The sequence below is a fragment of the Engystomops pustulosus genome, chromosome 6, assembly GCF_040894005.1.
Source record: "Engystomops pustulosus chromosome 6, aEngPut4.maternal, whole genome shotgun sequence".
Taxonomy (NCBI): Eukaryota; Metazoa; Chordata; class Amphibia; order Anura; family Leptodactylidae; genus Engystomops; species Engystomops pustulosus.
Window position 1 is genome coordinate 132,418,432 of NC_092416.1, and position 20,030 is coordinate 132,438,461.

The following is a 20,030-nucleotide window of genomic DNA, read 5'->3' on the forward strand; positions in this document are numbered from 1 at the left end:
ACAGTAATGCAGTGCCCGATTCACTAAGATCGTGTGCCCAATATCCTGCATGTGTCGCTTTCCTGCTCAGATTCCACCAGAGTTCACCTTCTTCTTCGGGGTGCATGTAAGTGCATTGTCTTGCGAAACATTTGCATCTTAAATCCCATGCTCAGTCCGAATCAGTCCAACGACACGCACCCCTGATTCCTGTCACATGAAAGCCAGCGCAGCTTCGCCAAAATCTGATCATGCGCGACACAATCCCAGCGCAAACCCCTGTTAAATACCTGTCAAAGCTGCGCAAATCCCAAAACCGGCGAACAGTCTGACGAAAGTGCGATCCGCAACCCTTAGTGAATAAGCCCCAGTGTATTATTCCATACGATCATAGATATCTAAAAAATGAAGTTTCATTTTGGTTCTAATTATCATAGTATCATAGTATATAAGGCTGGAAAAAGACACAAGGCCATCAAGTCCAACCTTAAAGAATTAAATAAATGTTTTATCCCCATAACCCGTGATATTTTTTCTCTCCAGAAAGTCATCCAGGCCTCTCTTGAACATGTACATAGAGTCCGCCATAACAACCTCCTGTGGCAGAGAGTTCCATAGTCTCACTGCTCTTACAGTAAAGAACCTTTGTCTATGGTGATGGTAGAATCGCCTCTCCTGTAGTTGTAGAGGATGCCCTCTTGTCCTGGTCACAGGCCGAGGTATAAAAAGATCTTTGGAGAGATCCTTGTACTGTCCGTTCAGGTATTTGTACATTGTAATGAGGTCTCCCCTCAGTCGTCTTTTTTCTAAACTAAATAATCCCAAATTTTGTAATCTGTCATTGTATTCTAATCCCCCCATTCCCCTAATAATCCTGGTTGCTCTCCTCTGCACCCGTTCCAGCTCTACTATATCCTTTTTATACACTGGTGCCCAAAACTGTACACAATATTCCATGTGTGGTCTGACCAGGGATTTGTATAAGGGCAAAACTATGGGGCAGATTTACTTACCCGGTCCGTTCGCGATCCAGCGGCGTGTTCTCCTGCGCTGGATTCGGGTCCGGCCGGGATACATCAAGGCAGTTCCTCCGACGTCCACCAGGTGGCGCTGCTGCGCTGAAGTTCCCTGAAATGCACCGAAGTTCACGATCCTATCCTCGATGAAAGTGAGTGCAAGCTTCGCGACACAATTTCCTTTTTTAAATGCAGCGGTTTTTCCGAATCCGTCGGGTTTTCATTCGGCCACGCCCCCGATTTCCGTCGCGTGCATGCCGGTGCCGATGCGCCACAATTCGCCAGGCAATTCAGGTACAATCGGCGCCAATCGGAAATATTCAGGTAACACGTCGGGAAAACGCGAATAGGGCCCTTAGTAAATGACCCCCTATGTCTTTATCATGAGAATCTATTCCTCTCGTGATACATCCCATAATTTTATTTGCTTTAGCAGCAGCCGCCTGGCTCTGGTCACTAAAATTAAGTTTACCATCCACCAATACCCCCAAGTCCTGTTCAGCTCCAGTTTTACCAAGTAATTGACTGTTTAGAACATAATTATACTTTTTGTTTCCCTGGCCCAAGTGCATAACTTTACATTTATCTACATTAAACCTCATCAACCATTTCTCTGCCCACTCCTCAAGCTTCCACAAATCCCTCTGTAATGCTAAACTATCTACCTCAGTATTTATTACTTTACACAGTTTAGTATCATCTGCAAATATTGAAACGTGACTGTGTAAACCCACTACAAGGTCATTAATAAAAATATTAAAAAGAAGTGGCCCCAATACTGACCCCTGTGGCACTCCACTGGTAACGTCAACCCAATCTGAGAATGTGCCATTAATGACCACCATCACTAAGCCAATTACTTACCCAAATACACAGATTTTCTCCTATTCCCAGCAGTCTCATTTTATATACCAACCTTTTATGTGGCACGGTGTCAAATGCCTTTGAGAAGTCCAGATATACAACATCCACAGCGTCCCCCAGATCCAGCCTTGAACTTACCTCCTCGTAGAAACCAGATCAGATTAGTCTGACAGGACCAACTCTCTCATAAACCCATGCTGACGCTGGGTTATAAGGTTGTGCACAGTAAAATAATACTCCAGGATAGCATCTCTAACAAACCCCTCAAATATAACACATTTATTATTTCCTTTTAAATTCACTGATACCTTCAGCCACTGGTTTTTGTGAAGCTCTCCTCTTTCTGAAGACATTTTTTGAGGCATTTTGATGTTTAAATAAATGCCAAGGAACCAATCCAGAGCTGGTATCATCTTCTCCTTTACTCCCCCGCTTTTTTTGCCTCCTATTCTTCTTTTTCTTTTGTTTAGATTCTGGTAGACAGACCTCCTTGTTGTCCCACAGACCATGGCACTACATACAAGAAATAACATTACTACAATACGTGTAGATCTACCAGATCCACAAAGCCTCAGATTGTAAGACCAACAATTCTTTTCTTTCCATAGGTGGATTTGCAATTTAGCCCTCAGTAACTTTTAGTCTGAATTACAATCCCTACATACATTTAACTTAAAGTGTAACTAAACCTTTGAACCAAACTTTTTCTTTCTATAAAAGTGAAGAGTACATATGATAATTAGTAAACTTTACAATATACTGTAAGATTTTTGTTCGCTACTCATTTGCATAGTTATAAAATCCTTTAAAAAAAAAAAAACAGGGAATAAGAGGCTGAAATAAGAGCAGATCCTGCCAGAGGTGGCACACATCAGTATGTCAGTGTGCTTGGTTTACAATCCTTCATACTGGTGGTAGATGTTCTTTATGTCATCAACTGCTGCACACAGGACAAATTATGCTTCAAATCTACTTATGTCATCCCTTTTCCGGACAGTGATAAAGAACAATTTCACTTACTTTCAAGATTGACCGGTGCAGAAACAGGGCAAGAAGCTGTATTAGGTCAAAGTGTACATAACCATCTTTCTTTTCAATGCCAATTATATTGGGGAGGCGGAAGGGTTTATCTGCATTCATACTCCGATACACTGTAGATGTCCAGGGAAAAAAGCCAAACTGGAAAGAGTACTTGATGACAACAGTAATCTAGGAAAACATAACATAAAAGTATAACAATGTTATAACAAACACGACCTCAATATGTATTTTTTTAAACAGGCTTATTACATTGCCTAAACTAACTCTCCTTTTAGAATTATTTCTGATCCGTTCCACTTCAATGTCACCTAGAATTTGAAAATTTTTTTTGAAAAACAATCGTTTTTTTTAGGGTGGGAAAAAACTAAACAACAAATGTGGTTGCATAATATATGCCCACCCTCAAACTAATACTTGATCTTTTTTTCTACAATAACATTTTTCTTTATTGTAATGTAACAAAGCTCAACTTGCATTCAGACTTTTTGAGCAAGTGTTTCTAAGTATGGCACTGCTAGACTTGGCAATCTTTTCCCACACTTCCTTGTAAAAGCATTTCAAATCTGTTAGATGTACAGAGCATTGTCTTCATACAACCTTCTTCCAACCCTTGAGTATTGAGGTCAGGGTTCTGGCTGGGCCATTCCACAACTTCGATCTTGTTCAGCAAAGCCATTATGTTATTGATATGGGGGTATGTTTTAACTTATTATCATTCTTACAAATGAAGTTTTTGCCAATATTGACTGATATTTGGATCTGTTCATAGTTTCCTTAACCTTGTCCCTAGTTCTGGCTGAGGAAAAAAGGCTACATATAATTTGCTTCCATCATGATGGTGATGCCAGACTACCGACTCTTGGTAATTATACTAGAAAAGCTGAACTTTCTATGGGGTTAATCAGATTCCTTTTTCGTCAGGGCTGTACAGCCCGCGGGCCGCATACAGCTGCTTGGCCTCAGGTTTCATCCCACACGCTGCTGTCTGCTGAGACCAATAAGTGTTGCCATCGATGATGGCAGTGCTCTTTAATGAAGGAGGCCAGGCAGCGGTGGGGACATAAGACAAATGTGCCGGTATCTCCTGCTTTGCCCTGGGTCTGACAGTGGCTGTATGTGCCAGCGCCAGGACCCAGGGCAGTGCAGAGCCTGGAGCAAGAGGTGACCTAAGGTTTCCTCAGGGGTGCTTGATATAACCCAGCACCCCTGAGGAAGCAATATCTGTGGCAAAACATGTGGGGGGGCTGTTCAGAGTTTATTAATAATCAGCGAATGAGCATATGCAGCACCAATGATACCTCTATGATTTAGGATGTAGAGTAGATGTAAATACAGAAGTACATATTATAAGGAGTGAATAGTCAACGAGGCGGAACTGATATAACAGTATAATCAGAGCCCTCTCTTTGCGATCTACCCACCCACAGGAGGGTAAATAGGAGGTGTGTGAAATAGCTTGAATGCTGTGTTTTTAAATACTTTGCACTGTATATAGTTACAAAGGGTCCCATTTTATGTATTTTAGTAAATATGTAACACAGCATTGGACAGGGGCCCTTTAAATAACAATAAATCAGCCTTACATTTTGAAAGTCAAAATAAAAAGACAGGAATAACATGCTGGTGACATTGAGAATATTGTGAGTAAATTGGCAGAGCTTGTACCTCAGTATAAATGATGGCCGTCATCCAAAATCGTTTTGTGGGTCTTGGCACAGAAAGCATTGCCCACAGGAAAATGAGAATAGGTAGAATCAGGGACAAAATAGATGCAGATATCATGTGATTAAGAATAATGACAAAATAACAAAGCATTTCAGACTTTGATACAATAGTATTATAAAGCGCAAAGACAAGGCGCAGGGGGCGTGGGAGAGTCTGATAAAACCTGTCTGACTCTTCCATCTCTTCATCGTAATACATCCTAGGAAACAAGAGAAAAAAACAGAATGGATATGATTTGGGGATAAAAAATGTATTAGTAATAATGAGTAATGGTTAAGTAAGGGGTTGGCCACCTCTACAAAACTTTACAAGGGCGAGTTTAAGGGTGAGACCCTAATAAGGTCACCCATATTGTACTTACTCTGGTATACATACAGTAATGACTGCACAGCCCCCTCCACCTGCTGGAAGCCAACAGGATACGAGGGGTCACAGGAAGTCCTGAGTCCTACTGTTGCCAGGTCAAGTGACCCTATTAGGTCTTATACGTAACCTGTTTAAGTTTTGGATAAGTGGCTAAACCCTTTAAGGTCAGATTATACATTCATATAATATATCCTTCCTAGGTTGAACTTGATGGACATGTGTCGTTTTTCACCCATATAAACTATATAAACTATGTTATATATACAATAATATGATGGACAGCTAAAGACATTCAAACCAAAAATATAAAAGAACAAACTCTAAATCAAGATAAATTGAGATAATGTACTAGAGTTTATTTTCTGCTCATACACATAGTCTACTGGATTAAACAAACAAATGAGCAAGCCAATGTATGAACATTTAATATATGGGCTTGTCCAGTACTTTATGTTTGTGTCCAAGATAAACTTATTGTCTATTGTATAGTTTTTACGAAAACTGTCATGTTTCAAACATCAAAAAACAGATCCAAATGTCTATTTTATGTGACTACTACAGTCATGGCGAAAAGTTTTGAGAACGACACATATATTATATTTTCACGTGATCTGATGCCCTCTGGTTTTTATGTGTGTTTGTCAGATGTTTTTATCACATACAGAAATACCAGTGCAATCATATTATGAGTAAGAAAAACTTTTATTGACAGTTAGAATGAGTTAATGCAGCAAGTCAATATTTGCAGTGTTGACCCTTCTTCTTCAGCACCTCTGCAATTCTCCCTGGCAGCTCTCAATCAACTTCTGGACCAAATCCTGACTGATAGCCGTCCATTCTTGCACAATCAATGCTTCCATTTTGTCACAATTTGTTGGTTTTTGTTTGTCCACCCGTCTCTTGATGATTGACCACAAGTTCTCAATGGGATTAAGATCTGGGGAGTTTCCAGGCCATGGAACCATAATCTCTATGTTTTGTTCCCTGAGCCATTAAGTTATCACCTTTGCTTTATGACAGGGTGCTCCATCATGCTGGAAAAGGCATTGTTGGTCACCAAACTGCTCTTGGACGGTTGGGAGAAGTTGCTCTTGGAGGAAATTCTGGTACCATTCTTTATTCATGGATGTGTTTTTAGGCAAGACTGTGAGAGAGCCGATTCCCTTGGCTGAGAAGCAACCCCACACATGAATGGCTGTGGGATGCTTTACAGTTGGCATGAGATAAGACTGGTGGTATCACTCACCTTGTCTTCTCCGAACAAGATCAGAGAAAATGACTTTACCCCAGTCCTCAGCATTCCACTTCCTGCACCTTTTGCAGAATATCAGTCTGCCCCTGATGTTTTTTCTGGAGAGAAGTAGCTTCTTTGCTGCCCTCCTTGACACCAGGCCTTGCTCTCTACCTCACAGTGCGTGCAGATGCACTCACACCTGCCTGCTGTCATTCCTGAGCAGCTACCCGCTGGTAGCCTGATCCCAAAGCTGAAACACTTTTAAGAGACGCTCCTGGCACTTGCTGGTCCTTCTTGGGCGCCCTGGAGCCTTTTTGGCAACAATGGAACCTCTCTCCTTGAATTCCTTGATGATGCAATAGATTGTTGACTGAGGTGCAATCTTTAGAGCTGCGATACTCTTCCCTGTTAGGCCAGTTTTGTGCAGTGCAATGATCACTGCACATGTTTCTTTAGAGATAACCATGGTTAACAGAAGAGAAACAATGATGCCAAGCACCAGCCTCCTTTTAAAATGTCCAGTGGTATGATTCTTACTTAATCATGACAGATTGATCTCCAGCCCTATCCTCATCAACACCTACATCTGTGTTACTGGAGCAATCACTGAAATGATGTTAGCTGCTCCTTTTAAGGCAGGCCTGCAATGAAGTTGAAATGTGTTTTGGGGGAAAAGTTCATTTTCTAGGCAAATATTGACTTTGCAATTAATTGCTGTTAAGCTGATCACTCTTTATAACATGCTGGAGTATATGCAAATTGCCATTATAAAACCTGATGCAGTAGACTTTGTAAAAATTAACATTTGTATCATTCTGAAAACATTTGGCCATGACTGTACTTTCCAGAATACTCTGTGGCTCACCCCTGGCTACACCATTATAAACTATCGCTTGAGGACTATATACAATGGGTATAGGAAAGCATTCAGACCACTTTTTGTGAAGTTAATTCTTTGTTATTTTAGCTATGTGCTTAGGGTCATTGTTTTGTTGTAAGATGAACCTTTGGCCCAATCTGAGGTCCAGAACTCTGGAAGAGGTTTTCATCCAGAATATCTCTGTACTTGGCCACATTCAACTTTCCTTCAATTGCAGCCGGGTGTCCTATCCATGCCCCCATAGCTGCCACCACCATGTGCCACTGTTGGGTTGTAGTTGGCAGGTGATGAGCAGTGCCTGTTTTTCTTCACATATACCAATTAGAATTAACACCAAAAAGTCCAATCTTCGTCTCATTGGACCAGAGAATCATATTTCTTATAATTCGGTCCTTCATGTGTTTTTTGCAAACTGTATACAGCTTTCATATGTCTTACACTGAGGAGAGGCTTCTTCACAATCTGCCATAAAGCTGCATCTCTGGAGCTCAGCCACAGTGATCTTGGGGTTCTTATTTACCTATCTCACCAAGACTCTTCTCCGACAATAGCTTAGTTTGGCTTGATGGCCAGGTTGAGGAAGATATGTTATTGTCTCCAAACTTCTTCCATTTAAGGATAATGGAAACCAGTGAGCTATTAGGCACCTTGAGTGGTTGCAGAAATTCTTTTGTAACTGTGGGCAGATCTGTGTCTTGCTACAATTCTGTCTCTGAGCTTCTTGGGCAGTTCCTTAGACCTCATAATTCTCATGTACTTAAATAGACTTCTTATATAGACAAGAGTGTGCCTTTCCTAATCAAGTCCAATTAGTGTAATCAAACACAGCTTAACTCCAATAAAGAAGCAGAACCATCTCAATGAGGATCAGAAGGAAATGGAGAGCATGTAAGTTAAGTATTAGTGTCACAGAAAAGGGTCTGAATGCTTTTCACCATGTGATGTTTCAGTTTTTCTTGTTTAATAAATTAACAAAAGTATCTACATATCTGTTTTTTTTTTGTCAAGATGGGACTTTTTTGATCTTACCAATTGGCAGCAATAAAACAAAGAGTGAAAAATGTAAAGAGATCTGAATACTTACTGTACCCACTGTACAATGAGTGTATCAACGGTGCCCTAAATCTGGGTATTTGGGTGTGAAAACAATTACATTGATTCAAGAAATACAAAATAACACCCAGATTCTGGAAATACATTAAAAATACTGCTCCAATACTGCTCTTAGATATTCAATTCAAGTGCATCTGTCAGCAGAAAATGATGCAGTTCTGAGTTCATAGACCCCTTGAGGGAGATTTATCAGAAGTCTCTGAAGTAAAACTGTTCTAGTGGCCCATGGAAACCAATCAGAGCTCAGCTTTCATTTTATTAACAGCTATGGAAAAATAAAAGCTGAGTTGTGAATGGTTGCTATGGGCAACTAGAGCAGCCCTGCTCTCAGACACTTCTGATAAAAATCGCCCCTTGACTTTATGTTACCAACCTATATCTCACTTCAAAGTTTGTTTTTTGGATGGTGCCACCAGGCTGGACCATGAACCAAATAAGATTTACCTGCTTGACAACATACTTCTAGTGGTTTATTAGGTCAATTTCTGCTGACAGGTTCCCTGTCAGCAAATAGTGAAGCCTTGATGAAGGGATATGGGTTTTCTGCAAATCTTAATAATTATATAATATGTCAAACCTTGGACATGTTCTTTATATACTAAATAAGTGATACTTTTCCTCTTACTTGTTCAGTAGCAGCTCACTAGCTGTTAATAACTGTGGAACATCCGCCAATGATCTGCTGCTCCCATCCAGTCCCGGGGATGTTTCATCAGCTTCAGTGAACGGAAAATCTCCCTTTAAAATAACTGTACTATATGATGGTGGGATATCAGTTCTTGTCTCTGTCATTTCAACATCCGCTTCGTAGTCCTCATCCCTTTGACCCTGCTCCAATGGACCATCTTCATGTAGACCATGACTAAGGGCAATACATGTGCACAATAAAAAAAAAATATAGTCATAGATCATACAATCAGTTACTAAAATAAGGCTATATTCACACTGCCGTTGCCCGCCCGTACCGGGCAACGGCAGTGCACGGGGAGAGGAGGAGGAGGTGAGCGCAGCTCACCTCCGCCCCTCGCCATAGGAAGTAATGGCACACGGCGCCGTACTATGGGTAAAGATAGGACAGGTCCTATCTTTTTCCCGGGTACGGAGCGGTACGGTGCCGTGACAACAAGCATGGCCTACAAGAGGCCTTATGACATGATGCAGGATTAAAACCAAACCAGTATATGTATTCCAGAAGGAACAGAGTCCCAACTGTAGACGGCACTGTTTCGACCTGATTGGATCTCCTCAGTACAGCGTAGGGAACTGGTTTGGCTCCTTGCGGAGACTGGCAATTAGAGCCACAATGTAGGCCTGTGGAGCATCCATGGCTATAAGTCTCTAAGGAGATCTCTTATTTTCCGATCCTTCTCACCCAGCCAAACCAGTACTTAGACCCAATCAGGTGGAAACAGTGTTGTCTACAGTTTGGAGACTGTTCCTTCTGGAATAGATATATTAGTTTGATTTAATCCTGTATCATGTCATAAAGCCGCCTCTTGTAGGTCATGCTTGATGTCAAGGGAGCTGCCTTATAAGGTAGCTAAAAGAGGCATGGTTTTCCTTTGCATATTTCCCCGACATTTGTAACAAATGTCGCAAAAAGATATCTGAAAAAAAAATATTTAATACAAGATAAAGTGAGATTGATAAATTACCAAAAAAGCAGACGGAAAAAAGACAGGTAAAAACAAGACAAAACAAACAGATATAAAATAAATGACCCCATTGATAAATTTGTTATAGGGGAACAGAGATTCTGGCACAGAGCCCCAAATTTACAGCCTGCATCCACCAATAGAGGGAACTTACTGGATACATCATAGATTGAACTTGATAAGATAACAGCAAGCTGTAAAAATGTTTAAAATCATCATAAAATATATACTTATGGTCATGTTTATATAATGTGTGATATTAGGTGACCAATATACATCTATTAAAAGCACCACTTTCTTGAAATGTAAAGTGAAGCCCCCGGTTCAGAAATGAACTTTTACCACATCAGCTGCCATACCTGTCCATAAAATGGCAGCAGATGAGGGTCATGTCATCCTCCCTTTCCATGACCGATCTACCTTTCCAGGACCTCAAGATTGTCTTCATAAATACTATGCTCAGGTCATTGTAAAAAATGTTGCAAAAAGTTATTACAAGTTATGACATAAAGTCATGCCACACATGTATGTAATTTCCTTGTGGTTTTTCACCACTCAACATGTACCTTGAAGCTATGCTGTCAACAGAAGTGGAGTCAAAGGCCAACATACGATGAGGTTTTCGGCTCTTTGGAGTGTCAGGACCAGTAGGGTCTTCATAGGACAAAACCAAATCCTCTGTGGCACAGCTGCCAAAATAGCAAAATATCATATTTTGTTATAGAAGAGGCCAGTATTTATGTCAGTCTAGTTACAAGGTTAACTGCAAACTATCATTTTACCTGGAGACAAAACTATCCTGAGACTGCTGTGATTCAACACTGAAAATCTTACAGATTTCAAGCCTCTTGGACTGAACAGTCTCTTCTTTTGTAAAACTAACATGGTCCTCGTTCTCCTCACTGGACAAAGTATGAGTCCTTGAAAGTTGCTTGGCTTTGTAATACTCCGATATGCTTTCTTGAGAGGCTTCTTTACCCTTAAAACAAAAAAACGCATTTTAACATTTAGTACCCTCCTAAATGTGAAATGCAAATTGTTCAGAAATATATGTATTTTTATAAATGATTACAAGTACCCGGTCCAGATTCCTCTGTAACATGCAGCGCTCCATCTTCAAGACAGTGGCCACATCTACACTGTTTTTACAGAATGCATTAAGAGTTTCAATGGTGTCATCTGTGAGCGCTTGGATGAAGACCCAGGAAAACTTCACGATATTTATTATCCTCTGAACAATGTTTTCTGCCACATGGAAACATGAAAAAAATCAGCTACAGGTGATAATAATAAACATGTAATGGACTACTCCATCATCACAGCATACCGGGTCCATCTGCATTGTCCTCCTGACTTTCAGTCTGTGATTCTTCTTGTTGGGGTTCCTCCAAATTTCCTTGAATTCCTGTTTGCCAGAAAGTAAAACAATGGCTTGAAATGGATGGTGATAGAAATAGGCAGCATACAAATAATCAAAAAAGTTCTTTAGTAACAAGAGGGTTGCTGGAGCCCTGCATAAAAATCCCTGATGCACACAACTTACTAGACCTGCTGCTGCCATCATAGTAGAAATAAAAAATGTTGCTATTGAGTGGGCTGAGGTGTGGGATGTGTGTGTCTTTATTAATCCAGTGGAAACAGCTGAAAGATAGGAATAGTAATAGACCTTTCCTGCCTGCTCTCTGACAGCCGGCACCCCAGTATCAAACGTGAGTTCTCAGCAGTATGCTCAGCAATGTTCAGGAGCATTCACAAGTAGTGGTCCTGCCCCGTCCCCTGCTCTATACACTGGGGAGGGGGGGAGCTAGCCCTATGGGGGGAGTACATACATTAAAATATAAGGCCCCCTGAGGCGCTCAAGTGATGTAGTCTGAGCGCCCCAGAATAATTTGCATAACTTTTATAACTCAATATTTCTGCAATCGCGGAATCCACATTTCTAATTAAATAAGTCCTACGGTGTTTCTCATGAACTTCCTATTAGGACACACAGTAAACTGATGGTAGATGTCCTTCAAATAATACTAAAACGTGGAAGAGAATTATAATGTTCATCACAATGTACCATCTGGTTGTTGTTTCTCCATTTCTCTGCGGATGGTCAGCTCATCATTCTTGCGTAGGTTCAATGCAGATTTTGAACTTGTGGTCCATGCTTCATATGCTAGCTGGAGACAATGTGGACATGTATAACATTTTTGCATTTTATAATTATTTACAAAAAAACTAATTTTTTTCATTTACTCTTCATTTTTGAACATTAGTCTTATTATTATTCATATTACTATGAATAGGGGCAGTTTTTGGCATTTCCAGAGGGCCAAGCTCAGTATTCCTTATTCCGCCACTGAATATCAGAGTCTTTTAGCATCTGTTCTATCACAACTTTAAACTGTATCAGAATTGTGGGGAGATGAAGGTATATGTCTTCCCTGGTCCCTGATCTGACTATTTAACAAAGGTTCTGGGAGAGCTCCCCCAGATATCTGGTCCCATGTAGCTGTGTCAGACTCTTTATGAGAAAATCCTGTATAAGCAGCAGGTAAGTATTCTCGATCCCTGTTCCTTCATCTGAATAGGACTTGTAGAAACCTAATTACAAATCTGCTGTGTATCAATTCACACTTAATCATTATATAATATTTAATCAACCTGCCCTACGAGAGCATAGATTTACATAAGGAGGTAACAATACAATATTTACCTGAAAGGCTGTCTTCTTTTTAGGGGGCTCCTCTTCCCTTTTTTCTTCCCGACTTTCCTCTTCTTCATCTTCGCTGTCTGTATCAAATAGACTATAGGTTCCACTGCGGACCACTAAATAATATAAATGTAGATTCAAAGACGAACACCCACAGCAAATGTATTATTTTTAAGGTGTATTTTTAGGATAGGATATAAAATAAGGTAAAACATTCTCAATTAGAAGCAGAAATGATCACAACCACAATAATACAATACATAACACTTGGCACCACATAATCATACAGAAGAAATCCACAGAATTGCATTTTACAAATACAATATTAATAATCACACATTAAAAACATTATTTTAGGACACAATGGGGCTTATCTATTAAAAGCCCCGCGGCCGCATTTCTGTCAGGCTTTCCGACATTTTTGGGGATCGCACCGCTGGGACAGGGATTTAGAAGGGGATTGTGTTGCACGTGATCGGATTCTGGCGCCGCCTTTCATAATTCATAATTTAGGTAACCCTGCCTCCTGCAGTCAGGTAAACCCACCTCCTGCAGTGAGGTAACCCCGCCTCCTACAGCCAAGTAACCCCGCCTCCTGCAGTCAGTCTGTTCTGCCCACTCCATGCATCTGGCCCAGCCCTGCCTACTATATGTCCAGATAACCATAGAATGACAGTGTAATATAGGACTAGTCAAAAGTTAACAAATATGAAATAATTTTTTTTCATTTTAGGTCTTATTTAAAGTTACGGAAAGTGGAAAAATGTTTTTTTTTGTAATGTATAGTACATTTTTAAATGTATAAATTAACTCACAATAGTAATTATAAATTAATTCACTGGTCTGTTATTTTGATATATTATGTATAGTCTCTCTAAAAATGGAAATGTTTTTATAGTGTAGCAGGGTTTTTTTTTTCCAAATCCTTGTGTCTTACTTGTTGTGTGAGTGACCCAAGGCTGCCACCATTTCTTTTTCCCATCCTTGTCTTTTTTTTCACTGTCATCTGCAATTGCATAAATAAAAAGAACAAATAAACATCACAACAAAAAAAGACACCTGACAATATCTTGAAAGCAAAAATAAAACTTTTTTGCTCTCATTAGATCAAAGTGCCTTTTTCTGCACTTAAAGTACTCTCCCCTGTACTTTACATTTCACTCTAAAATCTCTGCTGGATCCAGTCTTACTATCGGAAGCTTAATGTGGTGTCACAAAGGGGGGGGGGGGCAAGTGCAGCTATTTATTGTCAAAAAGGTGCATAGTGAATGGAAAAAATAGGGTGTGCTGCCCTTACTGTTTACCTTTGTCCTTTGAAGGTTCAGATGTATCGTCTCCTCCTCCACTATCTTTTCTAGTATTCTGGTTATCTGTTGCCTTCTGTTTAGATTTGATTTGCTCCATCCTGCCAGTTCATATAATACACACAAGTGTTACTGTAGAAGCTCTCATTCCCTTCCAAAATTTTTGTTTGGAACCGTGCAAAACTTTTAAAAATACAATTATTTTACATAATAATAATCACACACTTATATATTTACACATTACACAAATTGCAGGACCAACAGCCTTGCCCACCACATCTACTTACTGTTTTTTCATTGCCTGGGCACATTTCTTTTCCTCTTCTAGACGCGCAGCCACTACTTTCTTGATTTTCTCTTCAAAGAGCTCTGCTCCTCTGGATATTTGGCAATGATTAGAATAATAGAATAGAATAGAATAGAATAATAGAATAGAATTAGAATAAATAAAATTAAAGGCCCTGTTAGTACACATATTTCACAGTCCAGATCCATTTCTCCTTTCCTCGTCTGTATTTAAAATCTCTGATCAATAGAAAGTGTGTTTTACTGCCTTCAAATGCCTGGCTGGATGCCTTGCCACAATTGTCAACCCTTTGTACCAATTACTTGTGGTATTCTATTCTACCAAATGATAAAAACTTTACTCCCTAGTTCAGTTGGGAACTAAGAGTCAAAGTAGCCCACTATTGGTGGAGTGGCCTCATTCTATGCAGGGTCTGTCTATTATTATACTGTGAGCAGGACTTTTTCGTCCATACAATTTACTTAATATGCAACTGAGAAACTTTCAAGAAACTATTGCACTTATAGCAAAACCTGTTGATATCTTATCAATGTACATGGCAATTATAGGGAAACCTCTTTGTACATAAAAGGGTTGATCTGCTCATAGGGGGACATCCATAGAGTAAATTGGAAAGACGAATCGGACACATAAAAAATGTTTCCTTAGGGTTCTTCTGAAAGGGGTGGTCTTCTGGAGAGGTTTAACTGTATTTAATTAATAATTGAATAGTGCTGGTGAAAATATTACATTGTTTAATATATTTTAGTAAAAGAAATGGCTTTTTTCTCAAGGCCCCCTTTCTTCCCAAATTTATTACTGTGTCTAAATAAACATCTGTTTTCTTACACTGCTAAGAGATAGATAAGGAGAAGCTGCCAAAGTTTCTATTAACTTAACTCCTTACAGACCTGAATAGTTTTTCACTTGTTATATTTATTTTACAGAGCTGCATTATCAAGTAAAATGCTATCCAGGTCTTATCCAACTACATAAAAAATGGACAAAGAATTTTTTTCTTTAATAAATTATATAAAGTTGCTTGTTATCAACTGCAGTACTGATAAAGGATGTAAGGGTTTTAGAAGTTTAGTAGCATTGTAACATTTGTGGAAGCAGAATTCATGTGATAGAAAGATCATACCTGGAAGCCAGGAGTTTAGAGGCTTTCAGATCTGCCACTACATATAGAAAGTAATAGCTGGAAAAGACACGCCGCTGGATCAAAAGGAATGTAAAACATATTGCATCCCAAACAATTCCTGCTTCATTTTCTGGCAGTTCACATGTCTGGTCAGATGGAATTGCTGTAAGACAAATGTATTCATGAAGATGCGAGATAAATTCAATATGCTCCACTAATGTTGTATAACTCCAACTTACTAAGGTCATATCCTTTGATAGTACAAAACATACTAAATGTTTGGATGAGCCAGCAGTTATTCTTCATCAGTTTATCTAGATAGGCACATGCCCCAATCTGGGAAAATGAAAAAGGCGAAAAGTATTATTTATTTTGCAAAACTGGAATTCAAGATCAGTTAAAGATTTTTAGAATAGGTTCATTCATTATTTCCACTTACCGAAAGAAGGTTTTTCATGGTAATTACAAAAGCAGTGTAGACAATGAGATAATCCCACAGCTTCAGAATATGGCGGACTGGCTTCAGTAGAAGAGTACCACCAAATAGCATGAAATGGAAACAGGCCATTAGATATCCCATACACAGGATATTTATACGGGTTGTACCAGTGATGAAAATTAAGCACAGCACAAACCAGAAGTGGTAACTGAAAACTACAACTTTAGCCATATCCAGATAGGACCTGTACAGAATGAAATATAAGACTAAGATGTTAGTAAAGTTTTCTTTTTGCCGAACAAACAACTGTTCTACAAATCAAGTAAAGTGGACGTCCTTTCATAGTAACTTATCACCCATCCAATATCTATTGCCTATTCTTTATAACATATTTTGCTTACATCAAATAATATGTAAAAAAGGTTAACAGAAAAAAACCCTTATATTTAGCCTCATATATGACATGAGATCGGGCAATACTTCTCTTCAGGAGCTATACAATGGCTAAATATTTACCAAGTAAAATTCTAAAACTAGAGCTAGAAGCAACATATGATGGTCAGTACTAGAGGCATAACTTTAAGCTACTTGTCCCTAATGCAAAATCTAAGTGCAATAAAGTCCACAGCTTATTTCACCTGATACTTGGACTGGAGTGCTGTTGTTTTTTTCTAGATAGACAGCCAGATAGACATTATAGATAGACAGATAAATAAATAGATATACAGTCCCCCACCCGGATCCCCTGCTATATTTGCCCCACAGAATTCACAAGCAAATCTTTCAAAAGCGCCCTCATCCTGATCAGAAAGATGACAACATTTAATGACTGACACTACATATGACGACGCTGTCTCGCACAGCGAAACAGACATTAGACTGTAAGCTCTTGTGAGCTCATTGTTCCATATTGTTCCATATGACTGTTTTATTTTATTTGTATATGTCCCCTATGATGTGTAAAAGTCTACGGAATATGATGGTGCTACATAAATAAAGATTATTATTACTAATATGGGAAAGAAACATTTTATGGTCTCTCTAATGTTCTTTGGCCCTAATGTGGTCACACCTTCTAAAACTCAAATTATGCCCCTGGTCCATACCCACCTGCAATGGAGGAAGTTGGGTACAGGGCTATACTGACTCAAATCTCCTGGATCCAAGTCTTTACTAATCTCAATGTTATCACCAGCTAGCATTCGCACACAAGCCAAGTTCTCATCCTCAAATACCTGCCACTGCAAGGAAGCAAGGAGCAGCAGCATAGTATCATCTGCACAAGAATGGAGAAGAGAGTATAAATATTATTAATATCAAATGACAGGTTAATATTTAAGCCTTTGAACTCCACTTTTTCTGATAGATATAATGTAATAAGAAATTTAATTTGCTGTTACAGTGAAGGGGGTATTCCCCATTTATCTGATAGAGAGAGCTTGACTTCTGATCTCAATCTCTCCTCCTCTAGTCTTATTTTTGGCTATTTTATGCCAGAAAAATGTCACAAAAGTTGATGCCACAATTTTGACAAGATTAAGACCATGCCCTCTACCTACAAATTAATGCCCCTTTTTGCAAAGTAACACTTTTACTAGAGTCTAAAACACATTTCAAATGTGGCATAATGCATATTAGATTTAAAAGCTCTAATGTGACAGATTTTTGTAATAAGCTGATTGATAAAAAGTAAGAGCACAATAATAGCAGTTACAGTAGGTATACAGTCTAAATGTACATACAAAGTAAAAATCCTGGATCTGGGCTTCGGGCAAAATCAGGAAGATACAGCCACTTAATAAGGTTGGAGTTGGGTTTTAGTTGTAGTGTCCTCCATGGGTAATCTGTACCAGAAAACAATTACTTAAATATATTCAAGAATTGCATGTGCATATGATATAATCAGACATAATAACTATGGACAATGTGAGTATTACTAACAGGATGTAATAGAAAATATTGAAGTTTTCATTTCTTTTTTGGACCTACTGACAGTGGAAGTGGCCTAACTCTGATGTATCCTGTAGACTAGAGCATTCTAGCAAAGTAGCATTCATGTGAATATACTTACATATATACAGAAGTCCAGGTAATGCAACCATAATAAAGACCCTACTGTAGGTATGTACCGCAGTGTATTATGTAAAACATGCCTAAGGAATTACAGCTACATTTTCCTTAGTGACCCAAGAGAGTGTCCTATGGCCTACATGTGAAAATTGTATAGGTTTAATAATTTAGTGTTACCTGTGCAGAATGCTGGAGGTATACCAATGCAGAGTACATACTGAAGAGTCATAATACTGGCTATAAAGCAGCAGTACTTTGGCCAGACTTCTGCAATAGTTTTTCTACGACGCAAATAAAGCAAATACAGCAGCCAACCAGCGTGCAAGGCTGCGTAAAAATCCATCCTCTGGCCAATAACATTGACTGATATCACAAAACAAACCTAAAATGACAAATGTTTATAGTGGTTTATTTAGCATTTCACTTTATACTTAAAAATTAAACTTGATTATCAATCACTCATTGACCTACTTCAAGATAGAATGCACTATGCAAAGAGCCTAAGGCAGTGATGGCGAACCTTTTAGAGACCGAGTGCCCAAACTACAACCAAAACCCACTTAATTATCGCAAAGTACCACCACAGAAATTTATACTCGCTTCTCTGTCACAACTTTCATTCATATCAGCACCTGAGGACACCAATAAAGCAGAAAATAGTCCCAGGTAGCGCTGTCACTTTAAAATAGCTCTGTGCACAGCAAGTCCTGGGTTGTCTGGGACTTCAGGAAGATACCTGGAGTCATCTCTGGTGATGGCCTGAGTGCCCACAGAAAGGGCTCGGAGTGCCACCTCTGGTACCAGTGCCATAGGTTCGCCACCACTGGCCTAAGGCCTAGTACAAATGGTGGATTTTCATGTGGGGAAATCTGTCCACAATATATCTCCCGTTCTTTGCATTGGGAGACAGCTGCAGATTTCTTTCATTGTGTGCATTTTGTACTTGACCTACGATGAATCTACAGTGGATGAATAGAAGTTCAAAATTCTCATTTAAACTGCTTCAAAACCCAATTTCAATTTTCTGAAGCAGAAATCTACCACCAAGATCAAGGATTGTAAACTAAGCACACTTACATGCAGGTGTATGGCACCTCTGGCAGGATCTGATCTTCTTTTAGCCCTTGTTTTTTACAAATAGGCTTTAAAACATTATGCAAATGAGCTTCAGGGGCTCCGGGTTCTACAGCTATTTATTGAGCCTGAACTCCCTCAGGCTTATTTGCATTTTTTTTTTTTTTTTGCAAAAACAAGGGCATTAGAAACTTAAAGAAGTACGTATCCTGCCAGAGGTAGCACACATCAGAATGTAGGTGTTCTTGGTTTACAATGATTGATCCTGGTGTTAGATTTCCTTTAAAAGAACCTTCCTCTACTTTACTACTCACAACACATTTTTGCAGCATTATTTTGCACATATTTTAAAAATGATTCACTTGTACTGTGAACTATAATATCTTTTTATGAGGGGTGCACAACCTGTGGTCCACGGGCTGCATGTAGCCTGCAGTGCCTCATGCCCCATACTCTGCTGTACAAGCCCACCAACCACTTCACGGTGACCTCTTTATGGTGGGTCCCTACGCTATTATGTGCGGCATCACATGGCATCCACCACCGCTGCAGCACAGCGCCGGCCGGGACCAAGACCCAGTTACTGGCAGGTATAGCCCCCATGGCTCCGGGCCCCGGGCTCCCACCGGCACCGCACCACAGAAGCAGCGACGCCATGCAGTACCGCACCATGTGAACAGGAAAAAAGGCTCACCATCTAGAGTACAATCTATCCCTTCATTTGTTTTGCCTGGTACCAGCACTCCGCCCCATTCGACCCAGGTGTTTTTAAATTAGCAGGAGACTGCATATAGGGGCCGTCTACTTCCTCTCAGCTGGTGTCTGAGACCACATGGAACAGTGAGTATTCAACACCTGTTCAAACATGGTGAGCCTTTTTTCCTGTTCACATGGCGCGGTATTGCATGGCATCTGCCGCTTCTGTGGTGCAGTGCTGGTGGGAGCCCGGGGCCATGGGGGCTATGCCTGCCAGTATGGGTGCTGTAAGTGTTGTATTTATTTGCCTGGGGTAGGCAATGTTTTATTATGTATTTCCTGCTCTGGGAACTTTATTGGTTATTGACTGAATGCGGAATCGTAAGGCAGAGAAGAAGTCAGGGACAGGCAGAAGGTCAGGACAGGCAGCACAAGAGCAAAGT

At 39.7% G+C, this 20,030-nt stretch overlaps 1 protein-coding gene across 1 annotated transcript in view; it reads right to left on the minus strand.

Moving 5' to 3' along the window:
- The window catches only part of LOC140064316 (piezo-type mechanosensitive ion channel component 2-like), an 87,788-nt gene that overhangs the window by 11,762 nt on the left and 55,996 nt on the right, over positions 1 to 20,030 (minus strand). Inside the window, exons 27-45 of the mRNA XM_072111074.1 lie at positions 17,995 to 18,199; positions 17,490 to 17,591; positions 16,858 to 17,023; positions 15,748 to 15,991; positions 15,548 to 15,644; positions 15,309 to 15,471; positions 14,166 to 14,255; positions 13,879 to 13,979; positions 13,512 to 13,580; positions 12,578 to 12,690; positions 11,939 to 12,041; positions 11,201 to 11,278; positions 10,952 to 11,118; positions 10,656 to 10,852; positions 10,440 to 10,562; positions 8,844 to 9,080; positions 4,566 to 4,824; positions 2,880 to 3,068; positions 2,168 to 2,372 (exon numbers count right to left, since the gene is read on the minus strand). Coding sequence (XP_071967175.1) covers positions 2,168 to 2,372; positions 2,880 to 3,068; positions 4,566 to 4,824; positions 8,844 to 9,080; positions 10,440 to 10,562; positions 10,656 to 10,852; positions 10,952 to 11,118; positions 11,201 to 11,278; positions 11,939 to 12,041; positions 12,578 to 12,690; positions 13,512 to 13,580; positions 13,879 to 13,979; positions 14,166 to 14,255; positions 15,309 to 15,471; positions 15,548 to 15,644; positions 15,748 to 15,991; positions 16,858 to 17,023; positions 17,490 to 17,591; positions 17,995 to 18,199 — 2,908 coding nt within the window. The remainder of the gene's footprint in view (positions 1 to 2,167; positions 2,373 to 2,879; positions 3,069 to 4,565; positions 4,825 to 8,843; positions 9,081 to 10,439; positions 10,563 to 10,655; positions 10,853 to 10,951; positions 11,119 to 11,200; positions 11,279 to 11,938; positions 12,042 to 12,577; positions 12,691 to 13,511; positions 13,581 to 13,878; positions 13,980 to 14,165; positions 14,256 to 15,308; positions 15,472 to 15,547; positions 15,645 to 15,747; positions 15,992 to 16,857; positions 17,024 to 17,489; positions 17,592 to 17,994; positions 18,200 to 20,030) is intronic.